This window comes from Coregonus lavaretus (assembly GCF_964263955.1).
Source record: "Coregonus lavaretus genome assembly, chromosome: 12".
Classification (NCBI taxonomy): domain Eukaryota; kingdom Metazoa; phylum Chordata; class Actinopteri; order Salmoniformes; family Salmonidae; genus Coregonus; species Coregonus lavaretus.
In genome coordinates, this window is record NC_139999.1 from 43543116 (window position 1) to 43555402 (window position 12287).

Here is a 12287-nt window from a genome sequence, read left to right on the forward strand (position 1 = left end):
ACTAGCTGTTGTAATCCAAGCTGTACCTAAGCTTCATTTGTCCATTTGATGATAAGTGACAGGTCGCTAATTGCATTTCAAATGTAGTATTGACATAACAAAGTTGTTTCTTATATCAATGCCTTTAAAAATACTTTTTTTGTTGCATGAGTGCTTCTACCCGACACATACATGTAGGTCTATGTGGGGAAACTCAAACGGTTTGCTGAGGTCACAGATAAACTGTCTGAGCAAAGAAATGCTCTTTCAAACACTAAACTCTCACACCATTCAACTGCATGCAGTGTAAATATTGCACTTGGTTTTATTTCTCATGCATTTTGAACTTACATTTGACTTCCATGGCTTTTCAAACTACAAAGGGATCCTGCTTATGTATTATACAGTACTGTAGCTATAAGAGGAAGTGACAATGACAGAAGTGCTGACGAAGCAAATCAAAGATTTGACTACATGTACATTGCGCAACTCATTTGTGTCTTGCCTTGGGAGATACTCAGTAATCTGATACTTTGCCATTTTTGGCAGTGATGTCTCACTCTCGTTTTCGTGTGTAAGAGGTGGACACACTGTCCTTGTTTCACTGGCAGACAGACACTGTGACCTCTTGCAATGCAAATAGTCAATTTTCAGTGGAATAATCTGCTTGTGGGCAGAGTTGTTGCTGTTGAGAGGGGAATATCAAGGTTAACTCATGAATTGAGCAAGAAGGGTTGACCTGTCCGAAAAATATAAATAACTAGGACCAGGTTTATTCCTGGTCAGTAAAAACCAACTCCTGGTGATATATGGTTAATCTGTGAAGGAAGTTTCTATTATAGAGCAGCTATCGTTAAGATAAGGACATCTTGGTGTCCGATGTTTTCAGATCAAAATACAATTACAGACGAATACAGGTTATGGCTGCCTTTCTAAGGTGTTGAAATGTAACACGTATTTGTTTGGATCATTAAACATACCACCATCCATTGCAAGATGGAATATGTAGATACCATTCATTTTGGTTTGGTTGCCTTGGCTTTGACATAACATACAGTTCACCAGCCCTGTTTTAAAAGCATTTATATATTTTTTTGAAATCTGTGAAAATGTTTCTTCATTCAGGATTCATAAAGAGTAGCTACATCACTGTTTTAGAAACAAGGGTAGGCAGTTTGAACAGGTGTGTGTTATAAATGACAAGAGGAGCTCTTCGACTAAAGGTTAGCCTACCTGAGGCTGAAGTGCAGTAATCACACAGAACCAGTATGATTAACCCAAACCAACCAGTTTAACCACTGCACTCATTCAAAAAATACAACACTTTATTTGACTGCCCTTTGAATGTGTCTGGTGGATATTTGCATATTTTTGTTTGATTTCTAGAACAGGAAGAATATTCCCTGTGGTGAGTTTCACAGCAGTCGGAATGGCTGTAATGTGGCAATAGGCTCTTTGTGTGAAGTTTTTAAATTAATAAATTATTGAAAGATGACATTCTCCATATTGAGTGTTGGTATTTGTTGTGTGCTATAAGGCTGATGACAGATATTAAAGTGAAATTGTCTGATTTATTTCCTTGTGTCAGTTGTACCACTTCAGGGGGGAAAAAGGATGAAATATGGCTTCCTTCTCCATGTCTCCTTTTCTTTCTGGTCTTGATACTGTAGCTGAGAGTAGAGTCATATATGGATCTCTATGCAGTATAGGACTCTGGGTAAAAGTGATATGATAGAAATGTTTCTCTTGCCTCTCAGACCAGTGATTTTATGAATGGAAGGAGACCGGGACAGAGGTTAATTGGAAGGCATTGGGACTTCCAAACCAAGCCCCTAGCACCTACCTGCTAAGTACCAAGTGTAGATCTGAAAAGAATGCATAGGTCTGAGCAATATGGTGAACATTCTACCTATTCTTCCAGAAGGTACCTGCCTAGTTATTTCAGATCTACGTGAAGTGCCTAGGGGTAGGGGCTAGGGGTTGATTTGGGACTGGGCAAGAGTTTGACATGGGTCCTTCCAGTTCAGCCCCAAGGGACTGAACTCCGACCACTATGGAATGCTGGGAAAACGGGACAGAATGTAAGTTCAACATGAACTGGATCTTGTGTACTGTAAATACTGAGAATATCATTAATGTGATTTATTTCTTTTATTCAGGATATCATTTTACCCCACTTCTTATTCTTTAGATTTTAAAATGGTATTGCATTTTCTTATTTTTTGACCATGTTTTGTAATATTATTTGCTCTAAATAATAACAAAATAAACTTGAATCTAAAATACTTGTGTGTGTTTTGTGGTGATGTGGGTGTTTGTGTGAGCACTGTTCTGTTGTGTGTTTCATCTGATGAAAGCGCCGTGTAAGATGAAACATCCACTGACTCCGCAGCAGTCAGTATCATGCAAGATCATTGTACCATCGTGTTTATATGAAAATAACACATATGTCTAATTACCATGAAAACCCAACCAGTCACAAAACCATGGGGGAATGGATTAATGATAATTAATGGCATAATTAAACCTCGACTTCTGTTGCAGATAAAATAATTATCTGCAGATACAGCATTGGGGCTTAGGTATAGCTGGCGATCGTGATATACCCCATTATTTTCGATAGAGGTTGTAAGATTGAATCAATAAATTCCCTTTCTGTATCAGAATACACCCTTCTCTCTGAAACAGTTTCATGTGGTTTATCTGTTAATCTCAGTGTAGCTCAAAGGCTATGCCCTGATAATCATTTTCACTATGAGGGAGGGAGGATAGGCTACGCTTCAGTCAGTCTGCATACCTCTGTGTCTGTGTCCCAGCACACCCAGTCAGTCATCTGTGTAACAATCAGATTATTATTATAAGTGTGAATCATCCTGGGTGAATCTCTATGTGGGGAAACAAGGCTCACCATTGCAGGGTTGTTGCTCAGACAAGATCTGCTGGCTAAAGCTGAGAGGCCACAGATGATGAACAGAGACATAAATACAGTATGATGAGAGTGTATGGCATTCAACAGCTAGGAGTTCCCATACAGTATCCCAGGCATGGGAAAGATTCAAGTTACACTGTGCTAGGTACTGATACAACAAGTCAGGGCACCCCTATGAGTATTTAAATGTCACTCTAGGTACGAGCAGTGGTCTTGCCATATAAATACAATGTATTATATTGATTTTGGTCTGGCCCACTATGTTTAATGCTACCTCTGGCAACTTTCAGATTATTTTGCTGTAAAATATATACTCTTTCATGTTTGACACAGAGAGAGATTGAAACAAGATGCTTTTTAAAATTAAAATTGATGGATCACAAAGAGAGCACTTACATGAGTTGAGAATTTCCTCCTGATGTGCAACCCTCCTTTTAAAAATTTGGAATTGAAAATGTTCTTGTCATGAATATTTGATGCCTTAGAAAACTGTGCAGGCAGCACTCAAAGAAAATTGAACATTATGCATTCTTCATAAATACATGCATGGGTGGGTGGCCTCCTATAGGACACACTGCTGCATCAAAAATTCAGCAGAGCAGCAGACACCTCTCACCGAATTAACCAGTAGAAAGCTAATGGCTGCAAATGGGACCAAAAACCCATTCTTCCCAGCAATCAGGCCCCCAATGGGTTTGCTGCATCACTTATTAATCACATGCTCCAGAAACATGAGGGATAGGCTATTGGTGTTGTGTGCTGTGTCAGTACAGTTGCCATCCATAGGCCTTCTGTAACTGGAGAGCAACAGAGTGGAATGTTAACTTGATGCTAAACACACTAGTAGGCTTATATGGGCCTATATATGATTCCAATACCTAATGTATGGATTGATTTCAGAAATACTATACCCTATGCCAAAAGTATGACTTCAACTCCTCCTATTAAGACGCAATATTTCTAACTATTCAGAGTGTATCATGAAACCCAGTATTTCCATACACTGCAGGAGTCTGGGCCTTGGATTCACTTCATTATATAACGGGGACACTGGGTGTCATGCAACATCGCCTATGTGGTTTACTGACGCTGGTAACTCTGCGACAGTCCCTAAACAGTTCTACAAAGGCTCTTTCACGACGTCCCCTAACGTTTCTGACGACATTCTCTTGTGAAAAGCGGGTAAACTACTGGCCGTACAAGGAAATGCAACAACGATTGTGAAAAGGGGAGAAAGATAGCCTGAATTTTTGCATAGCCGTTGATATCTAGATAGCCGTTGATATCTAGATAAGACTAGTATTTGTCTTACGGTGTCATTCGATGAGGTTCGTTGTAGCGAATGAATTTGAACTATTTTTCTGATCACGGATTGTGCAAAACCTCGGTTAATGTTAGCAGCTAACTTAGTTTTAGTTACGTTCTGGAATCCAACCAGCTTTTTCTCCAAGCAAGACCAAAATGGCTTGCATATCATCGTTTCACCTGGGTTTATCCCTATGTTATGACTCGTCAAGTCTCTGCTCCGTTTCTACCGTCTCGACCGCTGTTTTTACAAAGCTTACTGCTCGAAAGAATATGAGAGCCGCGGACAACATGGACGATGGGATTCAGGAACCCAAGGACAGCTAACCGATATGCTATTGCTAGCCTTCCGTGATGGATAAGGGACCGTAATAGATGTTTCACTTCTAACTATGGACAGTGCTCTGAAGTGCACACCAAGTTAATAGCTGCATTTATATTATCAGATTTGTCGCTAACAACTGCCAACGAAACGAACAGATGATATCAAATCAAGATAACGTTAGCTACCTAGCTAGCTACCTAGCCTATTAACAGCTGTGAAAACTAACTATCAAGTTGCAAGTTCTTGCTATCCATGATTGCCAGACTAAAGTTTGGTCTTCATATTTATTTTTGCACTCTCAAAATAGTTGTTTCATAACAACGTGTTAACATTGTCCTGGACGTGTACTTAAGTTAGTTAGCTAGCACAGTAGCTAACCAAAAAGCTTTGACAAACTGCACAAGTGCAAGCGGTGTTCTTTATTAAAACATTATTAATTTAGCTTTCTTGCATAGTGACTTTGTTGTCCACAAACCAGTATTAAGAATGTTTAGGAACATGAATCGCGGGGAACACTTTTCTGGGGTGCAGACGCCTCCATCCACTCCCGCCGGGCATGGAGTGGCCTCTCTCCAGCAACCAAACCAGGAGAGCTCGTGGATGGGCATGTTCTCCGTGGTTTCTAGGCCCGCCCTGTCATTTCTGCAAAAGTATTTACCAGGGCGCCCTCGGACTCCTGCCCTGTCCGACAGTGTGTCAGGATGGGTCAGTGGGGATTTCAAGCAGAACTTTGTAGAGGCAGAAAGTGCGTTTTTAGGACAACTGGACATCTTGCCTGGAACTCCGCACCATGCACACCACCTATCGTACCTGCAATACCAGCATGGACGCCTTTGGCTACCAGTGTCAGGTAATAGTAGTATGAGTTGGTTGACAGCAGATTTTCTTAGCGAGTTAGGGATTCGAAATGCTGCTGAAATTGACTTACATTTAAGGCAACAAACTCCGGTAGGATACCTCGCAACCGGTTTTCTCAGTCAAGTTTTGTTGAACGCAGCGTCGTCTCAGGAAATGAAACACGCCGAGCAAGGGCACGTACTTGCCGGGGACAGTTTGTCATCAGACGCGGTGACAGCAAGGGCAAAGCGTAGTATCGCTAGTAACTGGTGGGGCGGGCTTTGGGGAACCGATGACTATGCTCAAGGGTTGCTGTCAAATTTGTCATCGAGCAAAGAAGGGACTGAGGCACACAATCACAGCAGCAACGGCCATTGTCGTCAACCAGAGTGTGGCACAAAGGCCGCAGTTACCATGCCAACAGAGCTGTTTGTACAGTGCAATGATGGCGAAAGGACTGGACCCTTCTGCTACAAAGAGGAGCCAAAGGACAATGGAAGCCTTCAAACGGCCACCCGGACAGAATCTCTCCCTAGCCCTGATGGTCTCCCCTTAGATCACAGAGTAACAGTCTGTATCAGTAGTCATATTGTAAGTGTTGCAGCTGTCACTGCCTGCAGTGAGTTGGCAGTTCTCACCCCTGACCAGGATAATGGCTATTCCAGTCTGGAAGAAGAACACTCTACCTCTAGACTGTACATGTTGAGGCTTCCCTGTGAAGAGCTACAGGGGATCACAGAGATAAAAGAAGAGACAGACACACCAACACAGGGGAACTCTGAGAAGAGGGAGCCAGAGAGAGAGGCCTTAGAGGAGAGAGAAGAGGGTGAGATGGCCGCCACTGGAGGAACGGAAGGAGAGGAAGAGGTTGAGGACTCGGACGTCACAGACTCTGAGGAAGAGGAAACGGCGGCCGCTCCGCCCCCCTCCACACCTCAGTGCAGTAACAAGGCTATTGCCTACATCATGGGCAGCCCCTGCAGCGATGACAGCCAATCAGACGACTTGCTCAGCGAGGATGACGATGGTTTCGATAGTGATGGCTCGTCAGAATTCTCAGATTCCAAGGCACTGGATGAAGATGATGATGATGATGAAGAAGAGGAGAATGCGTCTGATTCAGAGCCGCCAGACTCAGAAACAGAGAGACTGTGGAACTCGCTGTGCCAAAGCAGGGATCCCTATAACCCCCAGAACTTTACCGCCCCCCTCAACACCACCCCTAGGACCATCCTGTCCACACCTACAGCCGCAGCAGCCTGCTCCCTTCAAGCCTCACCTCCAGAGCAACCCCCCTCTCCCTTCAACCCCTCTTCCCCCTCTCCTGCAGAGGAGTTTGGCTCTGGGGATGAGTCCTGCAGCAGTGAGGTGGATGAGGCTGAGAGCCTGAGGCTGTGGAACTCCTTCAGCTTCCCCTCAGACCCCTACAGCCCTTTCAACTTCCAGGTCCCGCTCAGGACTAGAGAGCCGACTGGGACAGGGGCAAAAGCAGGTGCAGGGACACGTTGTAAGAGGAGCAGCAAGACAACCCCATGCTCCCCCCGTCATGAACAGGGCCAGGGACAGAGCCAGTACAGGAAAGAGGTGGCAGAGGAGAGGCTAGACAGTGGCTTCTCAGAGACCCTCGCCATCCCAGAGACCACCACCATGGGCTGTGTCACAGTAAAAAGGGTCAGTATGACTTCAGACACTGCTCTCTCTAGTGGAGAGTTCGTCATAGGCCTAAATAATGTTACATACACTGTTGTACATCTCTTCCTTATAATGTTTTTTCTAAAATTGTAGGTAGGCCTATTCTTACTTTTTATTAGTCACATTGTCATCCGTGGACCTTGGTCACTCGCATTCTTGTGACTGTTGTAAAATGTGGAAATCCATTGACTCATAAAATGATTAATCTTCCCACTCAGCAGTCAGAAACTGCTGTATTTGTAAATGAGTAGCTGAAGAGGAAGTGTTTTATCTCCTGTAGTGTACTTGCTGTATTATAACAGTATGTTACACTCTGCTACTCCCCTTTTAATCATTCATAGATGGGTCAAGGAGTTTTTCCTGACCATGTGAGTGAGGTGATGTGACCAGAGTTTTTCTAGGTGAAGTCACGTGGTTTATTTGTTTATTTTTTATTTTATTTCACCTTTATTTAACCAGGTAAGCCAGTTGAGAACAAGTTCTCATTTACAACTGCGACCTGGCCAAGATAAAGCAAAGCAGTGCGATAAAAACAACAACACAGAGTTTCATATGGGGTAAAACAAAACATAAAGTCAAAAAATACAACAGAAAATATATATATAAGGTGTGTGCAAATGTAGCAAGTTATGGAGGTAAGGCAATAAATAGGCTATAGTGCAAAATAATTCCAATTAGTATTAACACTGGAATGATAGATGTGCAAGAGATGACGTGCAAATAGAGATACTGGGGTGCAAATTAGCAAAATAAATAACAATATAGGGATGAGGTAGTTGAGTGGGCAAATTTGAGATGGGCTGTGTACAGATGCAGTGATCGGTAAGGTGCTCTGACAACTGATGCTTAAAGTTAGTGAGGGAGATAAGCCTCCAGCTTCAGAGATTTTTGCAATCTTTATTTGGATCCCCATTAGCTTTTGCAGAAGCAGCAGCTACTCTTCCTGGGGTCCACAAAAAAACACAAAACATGACAAGTAACAAAACACTGATGCACTGTTTTAGGGCTGGGCTGTAGTTAGTCATAGGGCTGGGCTGTAGCTTAAGCAGACAGTAGTACAGCAAATTGACAGCTGTTAGACCGATAGCAGTGAGAGCTGTGAAACGTGCCTGTCCAAGTCAGTGGAATGGAAGATAATCACCATGAGAGTAGACTTAATCAACAATCAGCAAAATCCCACAGATGTCTTTGAAATGCTCTGGCTTCATTCTCCATGCCCTTTCTATTACATTACCCTCCTATTAGGAGCACAGAACTGCCATGTTACTTAGCAACAGTGCTAACTGGGCAAGACAGAGGGAGGGAAAGACATTTCTTGAATTTCTCTGATGGCCTTATTTTTTTCCCTTCTCTGGCTTGGTGCATCAGCTCATAACCTTCTCGCAATGCTCCTACAACATTTTCCCAACCCTCTATCCCATGCTGTGCAGATTCCAGTGTCTTTCATCTTTAGTTAAGAACCTCAGCTCTGAATACTGTATGTTAGTAGCCCCAGTCTGCAGTACTCAGTGGGTTGCTGCTTATGGAGGCAATTTAGTGTGTCTCTAATGCGCTACGGGCCATCCATCAAACAGCCATTTCATGGTGATACTAATTCAGCTTCTCCCACTCTTTAACTCTACCTCACTTCGCCTCTCCACTTTCTGCTTCTGCCCGAATGGTTGCTGATGTAGTAGGATAGATGTGTAGTGAGTTAAAAAAAAATAATCTGAAGAGAGCTGGAGCAAGTGTGTTTTTCCTTGTGTGTGAATGCCAGGGTTTAGGCCTGCGGTTTCAAATGAAAGTGTTTTTGGACATAATTGTAGTTCTGGGTTTTGGATGCATTGTGTCCTGCAGTTCTTTCAGAATATTTAGGAATATAACCCAGGTATGCTTTTTAAATATCCCCCAGGTGTTTAGCGATGTCGTTCAAAAAAAGTTAATGTAATTTTCAGTGACGTGTTGGAAGTTGAGATATCTGTTGTCACATGTCTCCGTAGCAGGTGTGTTTTAGTGAGGAGGTTGTAGTCTATGTTGAGCTGACTTATGTTCTGTCGCATTCCAGGTGTGTTTCCGTGACGAGGTGGAGGAGTTCTACGCCAGCGAGGACGATGAGGACCGGTGCGGGCCGTGGGAGGAGCTAGCCAGAGACCGTGCTCGTTTCCTCCGGCGCGTTCAGGATGTGGAGGACGGCATCAGCTACGTCTTCAGCCCTACCTTCCGCCTCGCCGTCTACCAGAGACTACAGCACCACAGCTGATCCTGACCTCTGACCCCTAATGTCCTACAACACTGCTGATCATCAGTCCTGTTTCTCTGTGACCCCTCTAACACCAATCCCATCTTCAACAGAATGCATCAGAACTTCTAAGTCATGCTGCATCCCCTTCTCCCCTTCCCTGTCAACCCCCACCACTGACCCCCAAACCTCATCTTCAACCTGGACGTGTAGAAAAGACTACATCAGAGCGGTTGAGAAACCCCATACCCCCCTCACCCATCCCTCCTGACCCCCCTTACCGTCAGTCTGGGGTGTTGGAGAAGATTTGACAATAGACTTCTCTCTTCACCGCCCTCTTCCTGATCATTTGCTGTTTTGTTTTTATTTAACCTCAGTGGAGTGATGACCTAATTTATAATGTGATTCAAGATGACTGCATACTGCTAACTAGGAGGTATACTGGTAAAGGTGTACTGGTAATGTGAAGGTATAAGGGCTTACTGGTTCCAGTGGGATAAATTCAGTGGAACACAGAGCAGGTCGTGTTGGGCTGTGTGCTCAGTAACCTGACAGAAACGCAGCTCTACTCGAGACACTTCAGTCAAGACTGTTCTTTATCTTTAGTTTTAAAATTGCTTCGATTTTTTTATCCCGTTGATTTAACTGCACCTTTTGGAGTTGTGCTGTCCTTCTCTCTGACATGTGCCATCTGGGTCTCTGCTCTGTAGTGTTCTCAGTTTCATGTTAATCTGATCCCAGGCCTGGCTACTGTCATGTTCAGTATTTAACAGAGGTTCAGTATAATCTCCCTGAGCAAATGTCACACTGCTCCCCGGAGCTGAATCGGGTTGGTTAAGAGCTTTTGGAAAACAAACCTGGTTTGAAATAACAGAAGAAAAATAAAAAATTTGAGGCTTCCTGTAAACCATGACATGCAGAGTACACATTAACGTTGAAAGTGTTCTATTTGATTTTATCATAAGCAGAGGGTGTAAACCTACAGTATGTTGATGTGTAAAGCAAGCCTCTAAACTGTATTGATGGTAAAGTGTTGAAACCAAGCCTGTGTTGGTGCGGTGTGTTCCTGGTTTCGTTCAATAGCCATTGACTTCAGTTCTATCGTATGTGTATTATTAACTACCTACAAAGACAAAGACGCCCCTAACTGGCTCTTCCTGTATTTACACCTGCAGACAGAAAGACAGACAGAGGGCACTTATTACTTCCTCATTACAGCCCACAGTATGAATACACTAACCATCATAGAATAGACAATAGCATTGCTCTGCTTGTGGCCTATACATTAATGTCCAAGACACAACAAAAAAAAAATCTCTGGCCGCAAGCCAACGATCAGTAGAGGTCCTCTCTGACTATTTCTTGCTGAAGTGAATGCTTATGGGTAAGGGTGAAGTGAAATTATTTGCATGATCCTTGCATCTTTAGTGGCCTCCTCCTCGTCTACCTCCCTTAGTCATCACTGTGGTTTCCTCTAACAAAACAATATTGCTTTAATCTATTTACAGTTTGCACCAATAGGTTTCCTTCAATGTGTTCACTTTTCTAGAGCTTGCGTCCATCAGTGGTCATCTAGGAAAGGAGACGAAGAAAGCAAGCAATCTAAGACGTCTCCATTTATAGACTACCTATCCCCACTATTTATTAACCCTGTCATGCCTGTACAGACCTAGTGTTGTGTTACTCATTTTGAGGGGTTAATGTCTCCGCTGTGGCTGAAGAGTTAACCTCTGGTGTGACCAGGTGGAAAGAAAGCAGGGATGTGAAATGCACGTTGTTCTGAAGTGATTCTCAGTATGATGGAGAAAATAAAATATATAAAAGATGTGCTCGGATAATTAAGAATATAACTCATTTAACTTGGTGTTATTTTAGTCAGTACAATTAACATGAAATTGATTTATTTTTGTAAAACAGTTTAGGATGAGTTAGTAGTTCTACACTGTTCCTTATAATATACATTTAGAATTAATATTCAGTGAAAATAAATCAATATTGAATTATGAACGATGTTTATCTCTTTTCTTCTCCCACATCTCCTAGTATTAAAGAATAATTTTCTGGTCTTATTTGGTTTGAATGTTGACACCCACCGACACTGGAGGGAGGAGGAGATGGAGGACAGACAGCTCTGGAAGACCCATTTTTCTTCCTGGCGACACCAGATGACCAGATTATGATGATCATCTTCATCATAAAATGGCACTTGACCCCAAAACGGTACTGCGCCATCAAACACGATGGCTATGTTCGAGAGCATCAAATCCATGATGCATTGTGGGTAAATGGTGACTGACTGACTGATCTACGAATAATAATGAGTAGTTATTTAAGCAAGGTGATTTATAGATCAGTCAGTTGGAAGTTGCCTGCACTGTCGGCTGTAATGTTGAACAAGCCCAATGATATAGTGATCCCCTTTCTACCAGACACAGTAACATCAGTTTTACACAACACATTTCTTTCTGAACATCCTGTAACTTTGCATGCACCGGACCTGTACTAGGCCCCAGTATTTAATATAGAGTCAGTGGTAGTGCAATCCCTAGCAACTGGAGCCAGTCAGCAATGTGAAGGTGCAGTAGGAGGTAAGAACATGCACAGCTGTCAGACATAGACAGTCTCCCCAAAACATCACAGGCATACTCCTCCAGGAAAAGATTTTAGAAAGATTTGCATATTTTTGAGGCGGTATTGGCCCCAATCCTAGTAGAGGCATTCAAAACAAGGTATGAGATTGGTGGCTGAATATATGCAGATAAACAAATCCTTATACAGATCCTTTACACATTATGGATAGCAATCCTTTTAGTGGGATAAGATATTGTCAGTGGTATTTTGTTGTGGTTACTTATGCCCACAGGAGGGAGCCATATTCTCAAGTCATCATTCTCAACCACTAGAGGTCGCTCTTGCTTGTCATAACAGTAGGAGAGGACCAGTCGATAGAGACAAACGACCAGTCTATGGAATGGAGAGAACTGTCACTGTGCAATGGTTAT

General features: G+C 42.9%; 1 protein-coding gene across 1 annotated transcript; it reads left to right on the forward strand.

Moving 5' to 3' along the window:
* The first annotated feature begins 4116 nt into the window (after window positions 1-4116).
* LOC311138664 (protein phosphatase 1 regulatory subunit 15B-like) lies at window positions 4117-11207 on the forward strand. The gene is made up of 2 exons (XM_084173444.1): window positions 4117-7046; window positions 9112-11207. Exons 1-2 carry the CDS (start codon window positions 5025-5027, stop codon window positions 9304-9306), a joined length of 2217 nt encoding a protein of 738 aa, XP_084029570.1. The 5' UTR covers window positions 4117-5024; the 3' UTR covers window positions 9307-11207.
* Window positions 11208-12287: the final 1080 nt, after the last annotated feature.